The following is a 25,064-nucleotide window of genomic DNA, read 5'->3' as shown; positions in this document are numbered from 1 at the left end:
ATAATTTGCGGAAAGATGACTTTATGGGACGGAGGAATTGTCCACAGAATACATAATGGGAATGTAATAACTCAGCAATTATCACTTCATGGAAATTTTGATCTGGTATCAAAATAGCTGTAAATATAATCCAAAAACCAATAAAACAAAAAGACTGAAGGATTTCCCAAAATATACAAATAAGGGCATCGTTAGAAAAGTAAAACTGAACAGATTACAGTGCTCAAAAATTAAAAAACAGACAAATAATTATGATGTACGGTAATCCCGGACATGATACCAAGACGGCAAGCCAAAAAGGCAAAAGTTATTGCAATCAAGTGGAAGAAGAAGAAAGATGTCAGCCTCCTAACCCTGTTCATAATGCAGCAAGTGTGAATTTTCATGTCAGGGGAAATGTAGAAGTGACTAAACTTTGCACTGTGGTAGCTCACAGTAACACAAGGGGTGCTTCAGTCGGATGGGTCAGGCACTAACAGACATGCAGAAGCAACAGTAAAAATATTGCAAAAAAATCTTTCGACATCTGCTCGAACAGTGCCTGTGTGCGTTGGTGACCGTTTCAAAACATATCATACGAAGCATGAATACTAAATATATATTGATACAGCAGTGGACACTAGACATACTGTACCTTTCCTGCTTATGTTGACATTTTGTTATGTACATGTTTCTGTTATACATAGTAACATTTTTTGTAGTTAAAAGAAATGAATTGCTTTTAGCTCATTTTTCTGGTGGTAAACGTAATCATAAGAACACTACAAAGTATCTGGATGAGGTATTGGAAGAACTTAGCTATTACTTAAACAAACAAGCCTGATGGACTGAATGGTTTCCTCTTGTTTGTCAAACGTACATTCCTATGCTGTTTTGCCCAGTTCCTGATGTGAAAACAAAAAAGCACCAGTGATCTCTCAGCCAGCCTCATGGTCCTCCTCCTGATGCGCAATTTCATTTGTTTTACATGATTTCTTATACAAGCAGGTGTGTGGGTCCCCCTTGGAGTTTCTACTGCAATGATATGTACACCTTCTAGTGGAGACTTTAGATGTGAAGCAGGGGGGTTAGGTCCCTTTGAAGGCCAGGGTGGCAGTTGCCTGTACACAAACATTTGCTGGTAGTATGCTGTGGTGAAAAAATGATGCTGGTAGAGCATATTGGTGTGGATCAACCCTCTTCAAGCCCTAGTTTTCACCTCTCCAGGGATGTTGGTTTGGTTTGTTGCTCTCGTTTTTTTTTCACTGTGAATTCTGCATATTCTGTGTATGTGTTTAGTAAGGGGATTTTAGATTCTGCACACAACCCAAAGACACGATTTTTTTATTTGGCATGGTGAGTGTGAGTGTGAATAGTTAGTGTTCCCAATTTCATCCAGACACTGAAGTTTGTTGGTCTCTAAGACATTGAACTGTAAACCCTAAGCTGGCTCATTCAGTTCCCAATTTTGACTGACTTTCTCAACCTCAGGAAGTTACCTATAGCTATTTGTCCAGTATTTAAAACTTGAACTGTGTCCCAAATAGGTTTTTTGATATTTAGGCATGGGGTGAGGAGGGGGTTCATACCAACTATAAAAATAGTTGAATTTTTTTAGACCCACAACCTTAATGCTATATATTTATATCATATCTCAAGTCACATGTCATAAATTGTTGGTCATATACAGGTACAAAATAAACTGAATCTCACTTTTAATAATGTGTTTAAAATCTTCAAAATTCTGAAAAAAGTACACAAGTCTCTTAAACAATATCAAAATGATGGAAAACTTTTTTTGTCTACTTAAAGTATTTTCTTATTTTTTAAACAAATTAGAAAATTTATACATAGCGTTCTGGTATTCTGGGACTGGGCTCTTTTCAAAGACATGCAGGTTAGGTGGGTTGGCAATGCTAAATTAGCCTCAATGTTTTCTTGTGTGTGTGTATGTGTGTGTGTGTGTGTGCACATGTGTGTAAGAGTGTCTGTTTACCCTGCAATGGGCTATCGTCCTGTCCAGGTGTTGTTCCTGCCTTGCCCCTGATGAGCTTTCCTGTTTCCCTTCCCTTCTGGATAAGTGAGTTTAGAAAATGGATGGTCTGATGAAAACTTGAAACAATTTTAAATTTTTGTTTACTTCATCCAAGAGACAATTTTGTTTATTAAATATTTTGTCAGTGTTAACATATGTTATGTGTTATTGAGGTTTGCTCAAACTGCTGCACTGCCACTTAGACAGGCGGCACATTCAGGCATAAGACGCGGACACATAAACAAACGCTCGAGTTTGCAGTCATTTAAAAGCTGCCTGACAATCTGTTTTGCCAGCAGAAGCATTTTTACTTTTTATAACAGAGGAAAATACTGAATACAAAATATACAAGTTGAAGTGACATCTTTCAAGCTACATTTAAAACAGTAAACTAATCCGAAGTTTATGTAATATAGAATGTTTTTCTGTTTTAACAATCTGTGAGTTGTAATTGAGAGTTGCTTAGGCAGGATGGATTTAATTATCATATTCGTTGATTATTAACATATTTCCATTAGCTGTAGCATTAAAAAATAAACTTTTGAGGTAAAAAACAACCCTTTATTGGAGATCTATTTTAGTAATATAATGCATTTGTTGCTGACAGGCCCCCCTGGACCTCCCCTTAAACTCTGTCTGTGCATAAATGTGTTAAGTCTTCTTGTATAAAGGTGTCAGCCAGGTATTGTATGCAATAATAATTATAATATTAATAATCATGACCTTTGCCAAATGTAACAGTATGAAACTCTGGCACACTATTGCTTAGTAGTAACAAAAGCAGGTTCAGAAAAAAGCCGATGTCACATTACTTGCCTTCGGGTATGTCAGATTTGGCGACCACAATCACTTATCCCGTTGCAAGACCATGTCAATTTAAGTAACTTAAAATCGCTTCCCATTTCACCATTATGCTCACTGCTTTTTGTGACAGCCAATAACTTGCTGCCTGATGGAGCCAGCACTATATGAAAGGTTAACAATTTACTAGGCTTGGAGAGTCCATATGGAGTCTCACCCATTTTTTTTCTTTTATCCATTCTGTTGTAGTATAAAACATGAGACATTAGAATGACAAGTCTCTCTTCTGTTTATGAGTTTCAAAACACAAGTGTTCCTTATTTCTTGTTGCTGCAGTCAGGTTCTGTACTTCCCAATGAGCCATCATTGCTTGTCAGCTTTCATGCCCACAGAGCTCGCCCCTATAACTAAAGAAAAAAAATCAAATCATATTGAAATAAATAGATTATTGTCAAATGTATATAAAAATATAAAATTAGAAACAGAAAAATGACTGGAGGAACAAAATCAAGTGAAAACAGTGGTGAATGCCTATACCAAATTATTTTGTTACAATTATTGTTTATATTTGTATTATATGTATTTGATTAAAAAAAACTTCCTAAACACATTTATAACACATGGAAAGCATGACACCATACCGTTTATCTAATCTCTCGTTTTACATGTCCATTAAAAATCGGCATAGGCTGCAGTAGGCGTTTATTACAAATTTGAAAGTTTTCACACTTTACTTTTTTTCGTGCAAGTCTATGCTCTGTAAAAAGAGAGTCCTGAACTTAAAACCAAAGATAAAAGGGCAATCAGTTGAATTTTAGAATCAATCATAAAGAAAAAATAACGTTTATGAGAAATTGCTGGAAAAAGCACAGTTTGTTCAAGACGGTCATGTCCTTTATTAATTGCACTGTAAAGTTAAATGGATTAGCATCACATCGAAAAGATCCACTGCCAATAAACTAAACGTATGGAGCAAGTGAGCGCACGTTCGTATGTGTGTAAAAGGTAGAGAGTGAAAGAGAGAGACAGAGTGAGATCCTTTCCTGCTTAATAAACTGGCGATCATTTGTGGTCGAAAGGACTGAATGGGGATAGAGAAAGTGGTATAGTGAGGGTGGGAGGGAGGTAGTGAGTGAGTGAGAGAGAGAGAGAGAGAGAGAGAGAGAGAGAGAGAGAGAGAGAGAGAACAAGCGAGTGGGAGAGTGAGAGGGGACGAGAGAAAGCGCATGTCTCATCCCTCTAGCAGCCACTAGACGCTCCCCACTAACCAACGAGTCTCCCCCATCTTGCATGTGCAACATTGACTGCTGGACAGAGCCTCTCCCAGGGCTGTGGACGCTGCGGGAAAAATAAATAAAAATAAATAACCACCGGGAAAAAAAACAGGATGGATTGCTGAAACTCGCTTTATTTTTCTCTCATTTTTCCTCTTGCCATCCTCCTCAATGTCTCTCAACAGTTTTTAACAAAACAAGATGAGGATTATTTGCAGGCAGATTGTCTTGCTATTTTCTATCTTTTGGGGAGTAGCAATGGGAGCGTTCCCTAGCAGCGTACAAATTGGTAAGTAGAAATAAAAAAGCTAACAAAAAAAAAAAAAATCTTGGGATAGGACAGGAGCGAGACACAGTGTACGGGCAGGCTACTTTGATGCGAATTCACATCAAGCGTGTCTTTTCTTGGGATCGCACTAGCGCAATGTATGATTAAAAATATCAGAAAATATTAAGGCAAATAAATCGCAGTAAAATAAATGTTATATATGGAAACTGAAAAGTTGTTTGTTTTGTAATGCACCTTTTATAAATCCCCCGATAGTGCATGTATTTTCCTTGAACTGTTTTATTATGGGGATGACTATTGCTTCTTACTTGTTAAAACGCTGTCCCATGCATCAGCGCTCCTCTCGGCGTGTTATTTTGTTCTTGACGGTGTCAAAGCAGCACTGCACCAATCACACAACCTCAGACCCGAGCGTTACAGTGACCGCGGTTTATTTGTGTGCACCTTTAAAAGTTGCACATTAGGCATAGGGCACCCCGTTTTTTTGAGGACAGAGGCTTATTTCTTCTCTTTTGTTACTAACGTCAGTTTAATGTCTTCTTTATTTATTGGTACTATTTTGCCCCCCCCACCCCCCATTCAATGGAGGTGATTTAATTTATTCCACTACTGCATCAGACTGGAGTACCATGTACTGTATGTCTTATAATGAGAGGCTAGTATTAGGTTAACGTTGAACAAGTGAAAGGAGAAAGTTGTCATTTGATTCGTATATTTAAATTCGGTATTATACCTTCACGAACACATAAGCTTATATCCATGCTGTTCTTAAAAATGCGAGGTGAAAATGTACTTTGGAAGCTTTTCGGCGATATCAGTTCTAGACTAGAAATTGTCTGATTCATTTTTATCAACCTATACAGCATAAATCCCAAATGTTTTGCAATAAAATTATTCACTGCCGGCGTGCATGCAAAAGCGAAAGGTGAACTGCCATTAGCCCTCTTCCTTCAGCAAAAGTGAATTGCGTGTGCCTTGCTGCTGCTGCTGCAACATCGTAGCGATGCGGTTAGTTTGGTTACATTCGGTGCAATTTGTATCAAAGTAGCACTGCGGGGGTCTCCCTCCTTCTCCGCCACCATCCCCCTCACAAACGTCTTCCTTTCTGTTTTAAGTGTTATAATTGTATTAGAAAAAAAGCTATCAAAAATTAAATTGGATGTAATGTTTCCGTTTTATCCCCAGGAGGTCTCTTCATCAGAAACACAGATCAGGAATATACGGCATTTCGTCTAGCGATTTTTCTACACAACACCAGCCCTAACGCAACGGAAGCGCCTTTTAATTTAGTCCCTCATGTGGATAACATCGAGACAGCCAACAGTTTTGCTGTAACAAATGCCTGTAAGTAAAGCTGGGCTTTTTTCATATATATGCAATGAGCTGCCCCTGCGAAAAGCTGAAATAAATAAATAAGACAGGAACGTGTACACTTAGTGTGTGGATCTTAGTTTTTGAAGACGTCCAGTAGCTGCAAGGCATCCCGAATTGAGCTGTACCAGTCTGCCCAGATCTGCTGCAGACCACGCTTGACTGCTTTCGTCCTAAGTTGTTACAGTATCTGACACGAGTCCCGGCATCCATAAGAGTCAGTGTGCTGGATCTGCTCTGGGCTGCCCTGCTTCATGTCTTGTGCTGAAGAAACTTTTTTGGCAGGCAGTTCTGTCAAGTGGTGGTGTTTATTTCGCATACAGTACTTATTCAAATACTCTTTTCAAGCTGTTTTCCTTTTAGTTTTTAGCAGAGAAGAAATTCATTTAATAAAAGAAAAGCATAGGCATTAATGATTACGGCTAATATGTTTGCCTAAATGAAAGCCTTAAAGCCAGGGATTAACTTAAAATAATGTGGTAACAACACATACTGTATATATCCTGTATATTTACTTCTGTTTCTCATGTTACTTTTGCAAAACAATTATAGGGGTTATTGCTACCTATGTGAGCCTTAAAATACGCTTATTAGACTGTTCTCTTATTTTCCTGTACTGGATATTATTCAATACGTTAGCCTAACCCCTTTTCATAATTTTAAATCCTCTCAAATCCTTGGCCTAAGCAGAGAACACGATACATCAAACAGTAGAAATTACTTTTCAATGCACTAGCCTTGCTCGGCTGTAATACTATCTATCTATCTATCTATCTATCTATCTATCTATCTATCTATCTATCTATCTATCTATCTATCTATCTATCTATCTATCTATCTATCTATCTATCTATCTATCTATCTATCTATCTATCTATCTATCTATCTATCTATCTATCTATCTATCTACTAATGTGGTATATATCCATCCATTTTCCTAACCTTGCCTATCCAGGGAAGGGGCACACTGTAGCTGGAGCCTGTCCCAACAGTCACAAGGCACAAGGCAGGAACAATACCAGGGCCAGGCAGCAGTCTATCACAGGATATACGTGGAGTCATATATTGCAAATTATCATGATAAGTTTAAAAGTATTGGTATGAGATGAAGGATAGCTTTGGTTTGATGGACAGAAAAAACTACTCTTGTTTGCCAAATTCCTGTATTATGTCTATTTTCTATATTTTTCCGTATAAAATACATCTGATGTGTAATCACTGAAACACAGTTTAGTGCACTACCAGTAACTTGTGCTTGATTTCAATACCTTAATATATATTAATAAATTACTAAGATTTGAATAGTGATTAAACATAATTTGATAAAGAATCACAGCCTAGCCTTCTATTAAGCAGTGTGTTTATCATATTTACTTGTGAACCTTCAGGTCATCAATTCACATCACTACCGTTACATCTCTCCACTGTCCACACCTTCTCCTTATACAGCCAGACATGTTGATACACCTGATATGCAGTACACAGCCAGGCCTACTTGTTATTGAAAACATTTGTGCTGTTGTCCTTATTTTATGTATAGTGGTACCTTCCTTCTGAATTAATTTGTGTTGTTTTTAATTTTTTTTTTTTGACGTGTCATCATATTTGCTGAAGATGATGATCTGACTAATAGCTTTGGTGCTCTGATGATGCTAGTCAATAAGAACTTATATGGTAAAACTCTACTCTCTGGTGGCAAATTTCTTTTAATTGTTAAGATATTCAATGATTCTGCAAAGCAAAAGCATTTTTATTAACTTATGCGAGCAATTCCTGAGTTACACTATACTATATATTGCTAATTATATATATAAAAAAAACAAACAGAAAAGTAGAGGAACAACTGTTGTGGCAATTTTGTGAAGCAATTTGTTTTTATTTTGAGTAGCACTTTTCAGTTTCATTTATGCTTTCGTTGTTTTACATCAGCTCTCTTTTCTTGTGCAATTTATGACTAAATAATGAAAAGAAATTGTACTAACTGATTTCTCATGAAAACTTTTCTGTTGTACTTATAGCAGCAGAATATTATCTCTCTCTCTCTCTCTCTCTCTCTCTCTCTCTCTCTCTCTCTCTCTCTCTCTCTCTCTATCTATCTATCTATCTATCTATCTATCTATCTATCTATCTATCTATCTATCTATCTATCTATCTATCTATCTATCTATAACACAACCCAGTCAATGTTTTATTTAGCCTTTATCTAGTCAAGTAGTGGAAATATTGAGAATGTGCTGTAAAATGTAGCTACAGGACTTACATTACTCTATTGATGGTCGGCTAATACAGCTTAGGCACAGCTGTTATTTGTCTTTGATTAATGATTAAATTATAGGTGAATAATGAGTTTGTTATAAAGTCAAATTAAATAATGAGAAAAATTTTCGTCTTACGCTCTCTTTTTAACCGTCAGCCACTGCTTAAAAAGAGCTATGTAGAGAATTTGGAATGCAAATGAATCAACATTGCCGTCATTTTTCAATAATGTTGACTTGCACTGTGTTTTTTATATTGCCAGCATAATGAAAAAATGGATATCTAGGCTGATATTTGTTTCTTTAAAATGTTTCGGATGGTAGTGTGGTGGAAAAAAACTGCAGTATTCCCTAATGAGGCTCAAGCAAACTGAGTGACAAATGAATGAACATATTGCACCCCCCCTTAAGCAAAATTGGAGTGGATTCCACACACGCGCATGCAGACACACAAATGAGCACATACACACACACACACACACTCTCTCACAAATCAATTGTCTGATGGCTAGAGGACACCCACTTCCATGTGATTGAATCTGCTATGCTGACATGAGCTTCCAAGTCACAGATGTGTGCAGATTTCCAGCTTAATTAAAAGATGACTAAAATAAAGGAGGAAAAAGACAACACTTATAGTATAACATTAAACGAGGGGAAACTAAAGCATTCTTACATAAATCAGTTTTACTTGGCAGGCGAGAATTGTTTTACTTAATTCATTTACATACAGCACACGAGCTGCTTACATAGATTCAGAAGCCACTAGACCAAAATGAATATTCATGGGAGGTCAACCTTAAACATGTACGACGTGACCAGTGAGCATCATTGCCAGATTCCTTCTGCTGCAGAGGTTACACTCAATGCTATGATGTACTGCAGAATAACCAAGTGAGATTCTGTTCATTCCTGACATTGAGAAATGATACTGTAGGAATGAAAATCATTATATCTGTTAAACAATTTGATTTGCTGATTTTAAAATTATGAAAAAGGGTAAAGAAATTTGAAACTGCATGGTATTTCATGTCACCATGTACAGTATGCATGCTTGCTGCTGAGATCAGGTCATTTTGTATTATCTGTAACAAAAGCAAACACTTCCACCACATTATATTTTTCCAGTGTATGACATAATTAAAAGCCAAGAAGATTACAAAAGATGTAGTGGTAGACATGCTAACACTGCATGGTAGATTAAATTCAATAGTCCTCTTTTAAAGTCATGAACAGAAAGTATTTTCAGTCTCAGAAATGGAGATTCTCTGCTTGTTACATATCACTGTTCAGCCGTTTGCTTTGTTCAGTGCAGCTGATACCTCTCCCAAGGGATTACAAAGGTTCAAGATGGGTTGCTAGCTAAAATCGGTGTTTGTTAATCTTTCTAAAATGAGCACACATTTCTTCACACTCTCCACATGCCCATTTCTTATCACAATTTAAAGATCCTTTTATCAGACTGTTGTAGGTTGGGTTGTAGAGGATAAGAGTTGCAGCTGATCTGAGAAATTTGGGGCACATTGTTATATTACTTTTCAGTCCATAATCCCATGAATAATGAAAAGTAGAGTGTACTTTTCAGTTTTATTTGTTTTACATTACAGCAGTTGTACAGCTTGTGTGTTCAGCGGGACAAGATAATTCTCATAATAATACAATAGCCAACCTAGCACAAAATGAATATCTCAAGTAGCATGAGAAAACTATGCAATCAGAATATCTACTAGTTTGATGCTACAAAAGTTGCTGAATATTGCTCAGCTGTAATGTCAGAAACAGTTGTTAACAGCTATATGATCAGTATACCTCTAAGAAGTCTTTCAGTCAAAATCTAATAAAATGTTTTTAACTTACTTAGTAATAATTCATAAGAATATAAAACATTTGGGCCATTATGCCACTATCTCATCTTGAGACGACAGCAGGTCATCTGCCTGAACAACCTAACTGACAAGTCATGACAAAGTAAAAATCAGAAACATCATTTACTCCTGTTACACAGAATATTCAATAATTTGGCAATTAAATCAAAAATGAAGTTTATTTGTTTTGGTTACAAAGTATGCACTCATTGTGATTAACCAAAACATATAAGTTAATATGTAAATTATACTGAAAATCACTTTTCCAACAATTAAAATAGCAAAAATGGGAGAAGTCATACTTAGAGGTCACAAGTCAGAAAAACTAGTGGAACTGGGAAGGAAAGTGCACAGAACGAAAGCTAATTTTAGGATAGACTTTTAAGAGTCTTAGTTGAACATAATCTAAGAAGATGAGTAGTAAGTAGTTATATTATACAGAGCTTACAGTAGGTTAATAATGAACCCTGCTTTTTTATTAGTACTTTGTATACATGATACCTTTATCAAAGTCAGCTTATAAAATCAGGTGACAATACAATTGTTTACATACATGTCTTTTTACAATTGGCACATAGATGGATTAAACATGCACAGTGTTACACAATAAGTCGGAGGCAGGAATTGAACCAGATATTTTTTATAGGTGACCTCTGAGTAACAAAGTAGGTGTTTTCCTTATGTTCATTTTAAGTTGGGAGTGATTTATTTAATTTTCAAATATGAACGTTTGGCAAAAGATAAGAGAGAGCAAAATCTTTAACAGTGGTAATAAATAGTCCTCTTGTTGTGAAGGTCAGCCCAGTTTGAGTTGGGAGAGTAAGCAATGTTTTCATGTTTACAAATGAAATTAGGCTTTAAGATGCCCTGATAAGTTTAATGATTAAAAGCTAAATGGATAACAGTTCACTGATCACTTGCCACAGTAAGGCACCAGATCTCTCCCTTATCGATGGAGCTCTAAAGTGAGCATCATAGGAAATCAATATTTAAAGGAAAGACAATAGGGGATACTGAGTAATAAAGCTGTAGGACCCAAGTGCAATATTTGATTCCTAGCTACTTGGTATGGTGGGGGTTGGAGGGATTGGGTGTCGGGTGATCTGGTGGTAGGAATAAGGATTTAGGAAAGCAGGGACACTTGTGACCATTAGAATGATGGCTCATAATGTTTTATAGGCTTCTTGTGACCCATCCTTGGGACATGTCCTGAAAGTAATCCCTCACTGGGGCTTAAATCCTCATGTGGCCGTAAGGTCATTCAAATTTGAATCAGGAGGATGGCTAGAAAAGGAATCAATTGGCAAGAGAAAGACATTGCAAAGAGTGCGCAAACAGTATTATAACTGTGCTTGGTTTGAATATTTGCTTTGAGTAGAAAAGGTTATGGTACATGCCTGTTAGTTAGGATTTAAAGGGACAATATGTTTGTTTTCCCCTTTGTTTTTAGCCTCCCATCAGTTATATTTTATTATGTATTTAATAAAACATCTTTGTTCTGATTCACTTTGGTCCTCTGACATTTATTTTGGGTTCAGGAACATCTCAACAGCTCCCCCAAACTGCTACATTATATACAACAGAATCAAATATTCCCCAGTAACATTGTTTAATCAATTAATCTTTAAAAAACTATTTTTTCACTACTAAGGACAAGATGCAAGGAGTCACGGAAGAATAAAACAGCCTTGAATACTGTAGAGTAGGAAGACTATTAATCTAGGTTTAGGTTTAGGTTTAGGTTTATTTGTCATATATAGGTTAACACAGGGTCAACATACAATGAAATGTGTATGACAAGAAAAACAAGTCACTCAGCCTAGATCCAATAAAGCTAAAAAAAAAAAAAAAAAATTACAAGTTAAAAACAGACTAGCTATATAAAATAAAATGTGTACGTTTTAAAAGAAGTTATAGAGCAATATGAGTTGAATGAGCAGCAAGTACAAATGACAGTTATTGCACAGATAATGTATTATAAGTACAGATGCATATTCCATAAAGTGCAGATGTATGTTCCAGTCAGTATTCAGAGTGTGTGCAGGTACAGTTTGTGTGTGAGTAGTGCAATGTAGATGTAATGCAATGTAGGTGTCATGTAAGTGTATGTAAGTGTTCAGGTGTTGCTGTTGAGGAGTTGAATGGCCTGGTGGTAAAAACTGTTCTTAAGTCTTGTAGTCCGAGCAGCCAGACTCCTGTATCGTCTGCCAGACGGTAACAAGGAGAACAGCTGGCGTGCTGGATGACTGTGGTCCTTTATGATGCTGCTTGTCTTACGCAAGCACCGATGGAGGTAAATGTCTTCAATGGCAGGGAGACTCCTGCCCGTGATGTGTTCTGCTGCCTTCACCACTCTCTGTAGTGATTTCCGGCTGCTGGCAGAGCAGCTCCCATACCAGACGGTAATGCAGCCCGTCAGCAGACTCTCGACCACACTCCTGTAAAAGTTTGAGGTGATGTTGGCATTCATGCCAAACTTCCTCAGCCTCCTCAGGAAGTAGAGCCGCTGGCGAGCTTTCTTGACCACACTGTCTATGTGAAGGGTCCACGTGAGATCTTCGGTGATGTTTACTCCGAGGAACTTGAAGCTGTTAACCCTTTCAACTTCTACGCCGCTGATGTAGATGGCCTGGTGTTCTCTGCTTTGTTGTTTCCGATAGTCCACGATCATCTCCTTGGTTTTGCTGACGTTAAGAGACAAGTTGTTATCCAGGCACCAATTACTCAGTGCCTAATCTACACAGTGGTAAAACACTTTGCTATTACTAGTGAAAGCAAACATTTTATTGGCTACCTGAACAGATTCCAATATGCAACCTTTCCAGGCAGTTCAGGCCCCTTCTTCAGGCAAGCACAGTACAACACCCTACTACTTTTGAAAGAAAGAAAGAAAGAAAGAAAGAAAGAAAGAAAGAAAGAAAAAGAAAAGTCTTATTATATTCCTTGATTATTTGACTAAAGATAATAATACAGAATTCATGCTCTGAATGTTACAGCTTCCTTTAAATTACAAAACTGCATACTTTACTTGGGTGTAGCAAACATTGTAAATGTGACCAGTCTTGTATATACTGTAACTAATTTCTCAGCAGCTAACATTTAATTGAAAAGATTCTTACTTTCATTTACCATCCAAGAGAGTGTAGTTTATTTTACCTGCCAAAAAATTTCTTAAAATTGTACTTTTAACAGCTAGAGTTGTTTAATCTGAAAATGTTGAAAAAGTTATAATTATTTCCTTCCTCTGTTTTAAATTGTAAAGCAGGACATATAAGGTAGAAGTTCGGGGTAATTCCATGTAATCACTGAAGAGTTACCTGATAGTGTTGAATAACTATTAACATCAAATACTCTGAAACACTTTGTTGTCTTCATGTAAGGTGTCTATGCATGGTTTTAAATAAGTAATGATAGATAAATAAAGTATTCTTGTTTTACTGGGTGGGTTGGTACAACTCAAATTTTGTTAAGCCAGTGTTATCAGTCTTTTTAAAAATGGAAATATAAGTTCAAGTCTGTTTTGTACATTACATTTAATTTGTATCAGATTTTATTACTGTCTAAACAAATCTAGGGTGAATTTGCAAGGGGAAATTAACACACACCTTATGGTACTATTTAAGATAAAAAAGGCCATGAAAAATTTTACAATAAGTAATTGCACTTCTTTTTATATAAAACTATGCCAGGTATTATTTAAATCAATTCTTTAGCGTTCTCTCTTTTTCTTGTGAATTCTTTGCTAAATTTGCATTAGTCCAGCTTTATTTGGAGGCTAACAAAGCATTCTCAACAGAGTTAGTCAATCGTTTTCCACATAAGCTAAAATATCTTCTACCAGATGTATACATATTATTTTATCCCCTTCCTTACTGCCCGTAATGGTGAATTAATTCCATTCTTAAGCAGTTCAAAAAACTTTTATTTAATATAGACAAAACTGTTCAGTTTTCAGTTTAGTACTGGGTTGTTAAGATGCATCCACTTTTCAGACTGTTGGCATTTCTTTTCCAATAAGGTATTTAAATATGAAATATTTATAGGTGTGTAGCCCATGAACTTGAATCCTATGGTTTTTCATATAGTAAATTTAGACCAGTATCTTTTAAATATATAAACATATATGATTTATGTTTAAATGCACTGTATGGAAAATCCAGAGTTAAATTGTTGCTAAAATGCTACAGTGCCTTTAGTGGGCATGAAGGACGAGTGATAAATTGTACACAGCTCTTCTCATTTTCTAAGGTTGGGGGAAGGGCCATTTTCCTCCTCATGCAGCAGCTGCTGAGGCATGCAAGACATCCCGAAAGCCACCTGGGCAACACTGCTTTAATAAAATGAGGATTCCCTGATATTTGATTTCTTTTTTGAATTGAAAAAAAACATTTACTGCCTAAGGTGCTAAATAATATTATGAAATGCAGTTTGGTAGACAGTTAAAGAGTGAAAAAGGCACTAGTGCATGTATATGTCCATATTTCTGTGCTTTTCCAAATAATTGTCCAGTTCCTGTCAAACAGCGTTATTGTTGACACCTAGTGAAGCTCTTTGTGCTGTCTATAAACAGAGGTATATTGAAATAAATATTTATTGATTGATTGACAGTGACTCCAAACTGGGCCATTCCGACTCTGCGTAAATTATGTCATGTCTGTGTGTACCTATTGTTAGAAGAGATTTGGCAGCATAATGTGACAGCATTGTTTAATTTATTGTTCACTCCTTAATATCTATAAACCTTTTTTAATGTCTTAGAAGAAGTGACTAAAAGAGAAATTTGTTTATAGATTGTAAACATTACAGAATTTTAATGATGAGTAAGTGTAAATGCATACCCTTAGATATAATTAGGAGGTTTGTGATTCAAATAAAAAGAGGAAATGTGAAGGTGTTGGAGTTTAAACAGTAAGCAGAAACATGGAACCCAGAGAACACAGCATAAGGTGACAATGAAATGTTCAACTGGAAGAAAAAAATTGTGTCATTTTCTGCTTTTCTCTTGTCTGAACTACTGAATCGAAACAGACTTTTCTCTACAGTATGTTTGATTTTCTGTGATGGAATGAAAGTTCAGCTACTCTGCTTGTGTGATGTGTGAGCTCCGTGTGGAGCAGGGAGCATCTGTAGTTAACTGTCATCCAGCTCTGCAGCACTATCAAAAGTGACACATGCAAGGTTTCTGAGAAGGTTAATAATGTCATCTGTACTAATTAGGGATTTGGGTAACACTGCAGCCTTTGGGAATGCTTGTCCACATTTAGGCTCTCACAGAGTTGTGTTGGTAAATAAATCAAATATTATGAATATTCCCATGAACAAAACAACAACAAAAAAAAGGTAATTACAACACAAAGTTTTTAGTTCTTTCAATTGAAATTAACTGACTTTGGAAAGCTGTCTTCCTGGTGTAATATTTGCACGGAAAGTGAAGAAATAAGTTTTTTTCTAAATATGTGAGTATTTGCATCATTGCTCTTAGAGTTCAGTATGTACATGCTGGCTCTCTCAGGGTGAAGCACATCCTTAACTGTCAGCATGCTACACTTCTGGCCTTTATGTTGAATACACCACAGTGCAGCTAACATTTTGCAACAGTGAATTTTGAAGGCAACCTTCACTCTGCCATCCCTGATTTGCTAATTACCTCTTCTTTTCCCTCCCCAGTAAAGAAAACAAATAATTAAAGGCATCAATATTCTATGGCAGATGCCACAGTGAATTGATTTCATCCCAGATCAATGGTTGGTTAAACCGCTGCTGGCTTTTTCTTTTTTTATATCTTTCTGGTTTTACATACAGAGAGCTATTGATTGATTTAGGTTGCTAAACCATTTATTTGTGCTGATTCATGAAATTTCTTAAACGAAATAAAAGAAACAAAAGCAATGTTGTCTTCCAATTGCAAGAAATGTTTGTCATAGTGCATACGCCTGAGCATATTTAGTCTTATCTGTAAGACTGATTACAGTTTACTGTGATTAAAATGGTATTAGTACATAAGTGGTAATATTGTACATATACAGTATACACTGTTCTGTTTATTTATAATTTGCCCCTTATAATACAGAATCATGATTGAATTAATTAGGATTTTTGCCATTAAGCATCACAACAACTGTATAAAGTAAAAATGAAAATTAAGTACTGTCAATACCTCATAAACACTTCTTTCACAATTATTCAGCTTTTGTATGATGTCTGCGGTGCACCTAGAATGTTTTAGAAGTTTTAGAATGTTTTTGCGTTAAACGGAGACCTGCTCTGCACAGACAAGGGGCCTCATGTATAAATGATGTGTACGCCCCAAAAATATTGCATTCACCTGTTTCCACGCTCACTTCAAGATATATGTATACAAACTAAACTTGGCGTAATGCTACACACATTTTCATGGTAGACTCACACCATGCGTACGCATGTTTCTGCTTGGTTTTGCAAACTGGTGACACCCAGCATCAAAGCAGTGCTACTGTTTCTGAGCCATTTCTCTTTCTTTTTCATATTCGCATCCATGACGTGGGCGTTATGAAATATACCAAAATTCATATTGTTTACATATTTAAGACTCTTCATTGTAATCATTCTGTAACAATATAATGATGCACGGAATGGTCCAACTATTACAAATACCAATGCTGCTTTAGTGTTGTTATAAGACATTACAAATGGAAGAATATGAAGAGAGCACATATTTATAGATGATGATGACTGGCTTCTATGTCGATTGTGATTTCCAAGAGCTATCATCTTGGAGCTGTGTGCTGAACTGGCACCGGCTTTACAATGGCAGACGTTGAGGAATTGTGCTCTAACTGCTGCTCTACAAGTTCTGTCCACTCTCAGGTTTTTAGCCACAGGAGCTTTTGAAAGTGAACTTGCAAACGGATCGGGTATTTCACAGACATTACTGAGTTGCACCATTCCAGCTATATGGGATGGTATTATCTGCTTGTCATCCAGACATATAAGATATCCTTACCCTGTGGTTAAACTAGGAAACATCAAAGCGCAATTCGCAACAACGTCCGGTGTTCCAAATGTAATTGGAATGGTCAACTGCACACACATTGCTATTGCAATGGCGCTGGACAAGTTACATTACCAAAAGAATGAGCTGGCATTACATCATCTATAGCAGGAGGGCCTATAAAAACAACAATTCTGCATGGTTGCAGGTTCTTTTTCCAACTTGTGCGGCAAAACCAAGCAATCTTTTTAAGGATAGCGAGTCACCTTAAAGAGGAATGTAAAGAGCAGAGAATCTATCCACTGTAAAGGCGCCTTCAGAGAATGAATTGCTTATATAAATAGAAAGCATTTTCACTCTATGAATGTGCTGCTCTATAGTCCACAGCAAGTGTGTTGCATTGTGCAAGCCTGTAGCATGCTGAAGAGATGCCGTATGATGAACCTGACCCTGACCCACCAAATGATCAGCCAAATCGGACAGAATTACAACTTCGTTTGAATGTAATTAGTAGAATGTAAAAACAAATAATCAGATGCAGCATTTATTTTTTAACCAATTAATTTAATTTGTGGTCAATATCACATAGTACAGCCCTTATATTCCTTAGTTCATTGGCCACATCTCTTACAGCATCCACTATTGCATTTTGGGATTCTAGAACAGCATCTGTTAACACACATCCAGATGGTCAACCAGCGGTTTCCGAGGCAATGATATGCGTGCAGCCAGTGCCATCACCGACTGGAGTAATTTCCTTAGCACGGGGTAAGCTTTTGTAATATTGTCTGAAACAAAATACACAGACCCCATCAACTTCGTTTTGTTGCTTATACCATCGCATAAGCCAGCAAATAGTATGTTTTTCCTTGCCTTCACTTCGCATTCACTGATATTGCTTCATTTTTCCATATGCTTTTGCCATTGTCTTAAAACAAATATTCAAATATGCAAAATTCTGGGAGGAGTTGGGGTGGAGCTGTAGGTGTGTGCACGTGTGTTAAATTTCACCTTCATTGGGATTTATAAAGGAGAAATGCATGGAACTTGGTGTACGCACAGTTTTGTGCATCTGGATTTTTTTCTACATACGCACATTACCAATTTTGTCCATACGCCATGTTTTAGTGTGAGTTCTACACACGGTGTTATACATGAGGCCCAAGGTGTTTAATATGAATTTAACTTAAATGCACCTACTGTCTCTCTGGAAAGTCTTGCGGTGGGACATAATGAGGATGAAGAAACATATGCGTACTTCCTTAGATGCTATATTTCTCAAAATATATTATGGCACAGCATTCTAAGAATAATATCTCTAACATAAAACACAGCACATTGCCATAATGGTGCATCTGAGTTGTGGCCTCATGTCCTGGCATAAAATCTGTAAAAATCTGAAAGAAACCTGGGACTCTGGAAATTGATATTTTAATAGGACAATAACACAAGCCACAAGGGATTACATAAAAACAAAAACTTCAAAATTCTGGAGAGATGTAATCAAAAACCATAAGTGACGATCAATTAAAATTGCTGTTCACAAGTGGTGAAAGTTAAGGGTGCAGTGGTCAAAATTTGCTTGACAAGTTTGCCCAGACTTAATCTTAAAGGATCACGTCAAAGCTGCCTCTACCACAAATTGAGCAAAAAGGAACAATAATTACAAACTCAAGTCATTTACTATTTTTTTTTGTTTAGAATGAATTACATATATATAATTTAATGTTTTCTTTAGTATTATATTACAGTATATATTATATTCTTTAGTATTAGTTCCAAACCCATTTAATCTAATGTTGGATCGCCTATAGTGTCAGAGGTCAAGACAGTAACCAAAGCTGAACAGTGCTTCATCTCAGGGCAAGCTCATGTATGCATCCATATGGGACCAATTTACAATGGGCAATTAACCTGAAGAATAGTGGAATATCTAAAGAAAAATCCAAGCAGACACGGAGGACATTGTGTTTTAAAGTGTTAATTCCCATATATCCCCCAGGCACTAACCCCTACTCACCTTTTAAAAATCCCTTAATCTTCTCAGATGCCAGCTTTTGGCCATTTCATCTTCTCAGTATTTGTTTCCATCCCCTTCTCCACTCCTCTCTCATTTCATTATCTTGTTTGTGTCATCTACATTAGAGGTAAAATAACAAACTCCTAAATAGCCTATATTGTGTTACTAAGTTACTTTTCTAACCTTCATGATGAAATTAATGTGGTGGACTGATTTTGTAATATTCAATGATTTAAAAAATCCTGAAGATTCTTTACTGTTACAACATAGGATTTGAAAGTGTGTCTACTTTTTATAACTAAACATGATATGTAACATGATATAAGTATATTTGGTTTTATATTGGTATAAACAAACACTGTTTATTGGTATTTGTTAGATAACTAAAAATCTGAATACATTGACTGTTTATTTGTTCCCGTGATGTATTGGAAGAGTCATTGGCAATGTATGTCTAAGAATGAGACTGGATTTGAAAGAATGTTCGCTAACTTTCTGAGAAGTCCTTTTTAAGTTATTGTTGTTGATAGAATGCTTTTTCACTTTTTTCAAAATGGTTTCTTGTGTTTACACGGCAAAGACATTTCTACTGTATTTAGTGTTAAATCGAACCTAACCAAGGTTAGTCTCTGTCAACTTTAGTTTATTCTTATTTCTAAATCAATCTTTGTTCCATCATGTGAGTTCATCAGTCAAAATTGTCTTTAATTTCAGAAAAATTACAATCATATTTTCCTAAAGGCACATAAATTCTTAGTGACTATGGGGGTAGCACTGGTTCATGGTCTAGCCAGGACTCCAGAACTATCAACAGATATGTTTTGATTTATGAACAAAACTCATTAATTGGTGAAAATGTACTCAAATCAAACTTCACATTTTCTGTTTCTGTTGTTTGAACACAGTGACACTAAATAACCCAAATAGCTCAAATATACGTTCTGCAATAAACAAAATAATACTTTATTCATAACATATGATAACAGAGCGTGAATATAAAAATGTTTATACAAACACAGTAATACAAATAATAACAAAAACCATAAATGTAAGTTAGTTTGGTTTTATCTCATTTCTCCTAAAGAGAAAGACATCAACATATTATATTTCTTACTTTAATTTTTGTCTGGAGAATTTCTGAAGGGAATATTATCCAATCAGGACCAGTTTTTAGATGCTTTTGTAAGAGTTTAACTCTCTTAGCATGTTAGACACATCCTTTCCCTACTAGCTCGTCTGTGAGGATGTGTGTGTTTGTGCCAACACTGAAAGTGCTGCATGACTGTTATCGCTGTGAATGAACAGGTTAGTTTAGTCTTCCTATTGAATTCAGTTATGATAATGCCAATAAGTACAATTCATACGGCGTCAGTGTAATTACAAAGTCAAAAACAGTACAGGCTCGAAACCAAAACTATAATCATTGTATTTATTATTTGCTTAATTGCTGTTTTCCCAAGGTACGGAGGTGATGCTTAGTCCTGATTCCTCCATGGTCCACATGGAAGAATGTTAATCACACAACCTCCTTCTTTCTCCAGATAATATCTCATAGCTTTGGTCACATCCAGTAGTTGTGACAGTGCTGCAGTTGTAGTATTTGAAGCTTTACATGCAGTGGTCCTCTTTTGTTAGCATAAAATACATCTGCTAAAGATTGGTGATCAGGTAACTCCTTTGTGCAGCTGGATGAGCATGTTGCTTTTACATACAGTAAGTGCTTCCTATCTTATACACTGTGCTGTCTTTTGGAAGGTAGGAACCAATGAAGCACCCTTGTTCGTATCCAATATGGAGATTCCTCTGCTATTTGGAGTTGAAAGGTCACTCCAGCCATATGACAACACCCTAGGAAGTAGGGATCCAGCTGTAGAACAGATGTTAAATGCAGTTAAAGCATGGGGAAAAGGCACAGAACTAGAGCTTACACTAAGGTGTGGACATTTTGCAATTGGTTTCTTGGGCGCATGTAAGGCCAACCTTTGGTATGTCCATCAAGATAAGAAAAGATTGAGCTTTGGGAATTTGAAGCATTGAGTCATCTCTGAGCCAGCACCAGCATCATTTGACTGTGATTGATATAGTCTTATCAGATGTAGACCTTGAAAGAGTGTTCCATAGATGCCACATCTATGAAACTTGTTCTTTCCCTGAATTGACTTTTTTGACTTTTAAGTGTTTTGTAAAGAAGGCAGCAGCTCTGGCTTGCAGCTGCAAGACTCATGTGCCATACTGTGTAAAAAAGTGAGCAATGGCACTTTGTACTACACCTTCAGTATCGTATGTTGCAAATGTCATTACATTGTCAATATAATTATTTCTTCAGATTATAAGGGGAATGCAACAAAGTCAATTTAATTGCATGATATAATTAAGCAATAGAGAGAAATTTGGTAGAGGATCCCCACACTGTGTCTCATTAAATCTTTTTCTCATAATAAATGGTAGGCAAAATATCGGTCACTGCTGTTTTCTTTCCATAGGTTTGTAAAATACAGTAATGGGAATGCATTCAGGTTTTATAGGCAAAAAGTTGTTACTACAACAGTAGACTGATAAATTCAACTGCTTGCTAACTTATTTCTTCCATATTTTTTCCAATATGAGCTTTAACAGTGGGCTGTAATTTCACATATTTTCTTTCTTTGTAGGCATGCTTACTGCTCTTTGCTGAGACATGTACTGTATAATCCTGCAGTTCACATATAATAATGTGTGATGCTTTCTAATTGTTTTTATTCACTTTCAACTATAGCATTTTTCTTCTGGCTGTTGGTATTCAATTACAAAAATTACAAAATAATGAAACTTACTAAAATTCCCTTTTCAACAGTGGACAGTTAGACCTTACATTTACAGCCTAAGGTTAATACCTACAAGCAAAGTAGTCAGGCATATAAGACTGTATTAGTCTCTCTTCATCTTCTCTAGGCTCAGTTTAGGTTGCCTTTTTATTTCCAAATGTAATATCTCAGTAACTGTGGATATTTATCATAGTGGTGGAAGGTGGTGATGTGTTACTTGTTGGGTAGACATGCAAGTAAGAATTTCATTGCACGCTGTACACGAGACATGACAATACTATTCCTACTGCTAGCAATTAATCAGTGCCTGGCTAACCTTAAAGAAGTTCAACTCAACCTTGAGTCTCTGCCTTAGTTATTCCTGGTAATATCTTGGACACCTAATTCTTCTGATTTGACATCCATAAATACAGTTTTTAAGTTCAAATTTAAGCTTGTTGACATGTATACATGGTACTGTAACATTCTAAGATGTGCATGTGTGTGGCCATCTAGTAACAGTAGTATAATATCAATAACAAATAGTGAATACCACACCCTACACTAAAGTCAAAAATCAGATAATAGATGTATACAAGAAACACCCAAAAGGAATGTTTTAAAGACAGTTTTCCAGGAATAACCTGAAAACAGATTTTACACTTAAAGGAAGACTGAAGTCTCCATGTGGTAGCACAAATAATTTTACAAAACTAACAGCTCATTAAAAAAATGTCTTCCGTTTGGTGATGAATCGAATTTTTTTAGGTACTGAACATGCTTTAATCAAATGGCACACAAATATGTTACAAGAAATTAAGCAAATATTGTTCTTCTAGATCAGTTTTCCATCAGAGGTGTACATGACTCAATTTTGTTCTAATAACATACAGTACTTTCTCTTGATTGGCTAAGATCAGCTCCTGAGTGGCTATTCCACATAAATTTTGAAAGTGATGTCTTAACTATATGCATTTGAACTATTGATTTCTGTAATATCTCATTTGGATATTCTGAGAAATATTAGCATAGCGGAAATTGAGTTTAATAGCATTTATTCTTAAGTTATTAATTACTGATTTCTTATGTTCAGAGTTTTGATGAGTTGCACATTGCGTAAGAGAACAGTAGAAAATTTGGGAACTGGATTATTGATGAGGTGATAGTTATTTATTCTAGAAAAAAATATAAACACTCAATTCAGAGCCAAATCAGCAAACCCAACCCATAATTATGACAGTGGTAAGAATTTCCTGCTCGCTAGACAACAATATGAATGTACAGTAATCCCTTGCTACTTCGCGGTTCACTTTTCGCGGATTCACGACTTCGCGGATTTTATATGTAAGCATATCTAAATACATAACGCGGATTTTTCGCTGCTTCGCGGGTTTCTGTGGACAATGGGTCTTTTTACTTGCTTCCTCAGTTGGTTTGCCCAGTTGATTTCATACAAGAGATGCTATTGGCGGATGGCTGAGAAGCTACCCAATCAGAGCACGCAGTTAAGTTCCTGTGTGCTGCTGATTGGCTCAGCGACGGAGTGTTGCATTAACCAGGAAGTCTCATCTCACTCATTCATCATTAACGTGCTAATGCTTCAGGGGCCGTGTCCAAGCACCAACAGAAGATGCAAATGATTGCAGAAAAGGTAAAAGTTTTGGATATGTTGAAGGAAGGGAACAGCTACACCGCTGCAGGACATCGATTCTTTTTATTTAAAAAGGAGGAAAATCCATATAAGATCTACGGCCGCAGTGTCCTTTAACCAGGGTGCAAAACGAGTTGCAAGTGGACGTGATAAGGCAGTAGTCTGGATGGAATCTGCTTTAGGAATCTTTGCAACAAGGTCGACGACGTCATGACCGCCTACAAGCTGCTACGTGTACTTCGCTATACAGTAAGTGTAAACTTATCTACCGATTTCATATTGCTTAGCAGTTGTCCCTGTTTTTAATAGAGTAAATGGTGGGTTGTAAACAATACAGGGAGGGTTTAAAAACGTCCAAATACACGTTAAATAATTAAATAAATATAGTGTCCCTACTTCGCGGAAATTCAGTTATCGCGGTCGGTCTTGGAACCTATCTCCCGCGATAAGTGAGGGATTACTGTAATCAGAATGAATCTAGCATCATTGTGTTGAGTGGTTGTGATTTTTGAGACATCATTCAGAAGAGGATTTTTTAAATGAAAAGTTCTCTTTTGAAGTCCATTTTTGATTACTTTTTAACATGTATACAGTATATTGAAAATTTAAGTGCAGTGCGAAAAGACTTGGTACACAGGTTTAAATAAAAAGTCTTAACAGAGGAAAGTGAATAATGAAATGAACAAAATGAATAAAAATCAGATCTTTCAAACTATAGTAACTTAATGTTTGTCTGAAGGTCCTGCTGTTTAAAATCAGGTGTTGCTGATATGTGAATCTGTCCAAATATATTCTTTATTGGTAACTCAGATAAATCAGTTGAAAAGAACTGAGATTATGTAACAACACAAACACAATGCTAAGTCAGGTGGAAATCATGCCTGAATATTCCTTACCATACAAAGAAGAAAACAAAGTGTTACTATATGATTGCACCAAAAACAATAATCAGAGCTCCATAATGTTACCCAAGTCATAACTAGAAATGAAAATGTTTTAATAAAATAATCCATAATTACAAGTGACTGTCTAAAGTTACTGGTATAGCAATAGGAAGCACATTCAAATTCCTCAAAGTGATCAGCATTATTCAGAGCTTCAGCATAAAAGTATATATTTAAATTGAAGGCAACATAACAAAACAGCACATATTTTTGCCACCAGAAATCACTTTGATCAAAGCCTGGGTTCCTACTATGTGTTGCCTTCTGTATAGAATTGTCATGGGTTTCTTGTGATTAGGTTTATTGGTGCCTAAGGTGGCTCTGCATGTGTGACCTGGGGTTGATAATGTTTAATTGTAGAAGGGTTCTAGGACAACCATACTTTCACTTTCAGAATTTTTATTATTTAAACCTGAACACAGTGTCCTAAATCCCGAATATAACTTTCATATTTACATTTAACTGTCTGTTACAAACCAAAACAAGCAGGAGAGAAGTTTACAGTATTCTTACATTACACAATAACATTCTACAACTTTATAAATATGCCCAAAACAGATGTGGAATAATATTAATGCAGCAAATAATGCCCTTACAACCGGGATAGGTAGCAGTTCATCTTGCTAGAAGTCTAGGCATCAGCTTTTCATTTTAGTAAGTTGATTGGTCTTTGATCCAACATGACCTCTGTATATATGGAATAACAGAGACTTTGAGTTTCTCTATTAGTCTGAATTTATGCCAGTCTTGTGCTTCCTGCATGTTCCTCTTGAACCAATGGGGTGCTGTAGTTTAAGGCCGAATCACCTGGTTTAGTGCTCATGTCC

At 36.2% G+C, this 25,064-nt stretch overlaps 1 protein-coding gene across 6 annotated transcripts in view; it reads left to right on the top strand.

Annotated features, from left to right (window-relative positions):
* Nucleotides 1–3,999: 3,999 nt before the first annotated feature.
* The window catches only part of LOC114650634 (glutamate receptor 4), a 473,072-nt gene continuing 452,007 nt past the window's right edge, over nt 4,000–25,064 (top strand). For 2 of the 6 annotated variants that reach the window (XM_051926886.1, XM_051926885.1), the window contains exons 1-2: nt 4,000–4,378; nt 5,564–5,722. In XM_051926886.1, coding sequence (XP_051782846.1) covers nt 4,291–4,378; nt 5,564–5,722 — 247 coding nt within the window. In that variant the 5' untranslated portion in view covers nt 4,000–4,290. The remainder of the gene's footprint in view (nt 4,379–5,563; nt 5,723–25,064) is intronic. The other 4 variants (XR_007934826.1, XM_028800403.2, XM_051926884.1 and 1 more) reach the window with 3 other exon arrangements.

This window comes from Erpetoichthys calabaricus, chromosome 4, assembly GCF_900747795.2.
Source record: "Erpetoichthys calabaricus chromosome 4, fErpCal1.3, whole genome shotgun sequence".
Lineage (NCBI taxonomy): Eukaryota > Metazoa > Chordata > Cladistia > Polypteriformes > Polypteridae > Erpetoichthys > Erpetoichthys calabaricus.
This window is presented reverse-complemented; position numbering and strand designations above follow the sequence as displayed.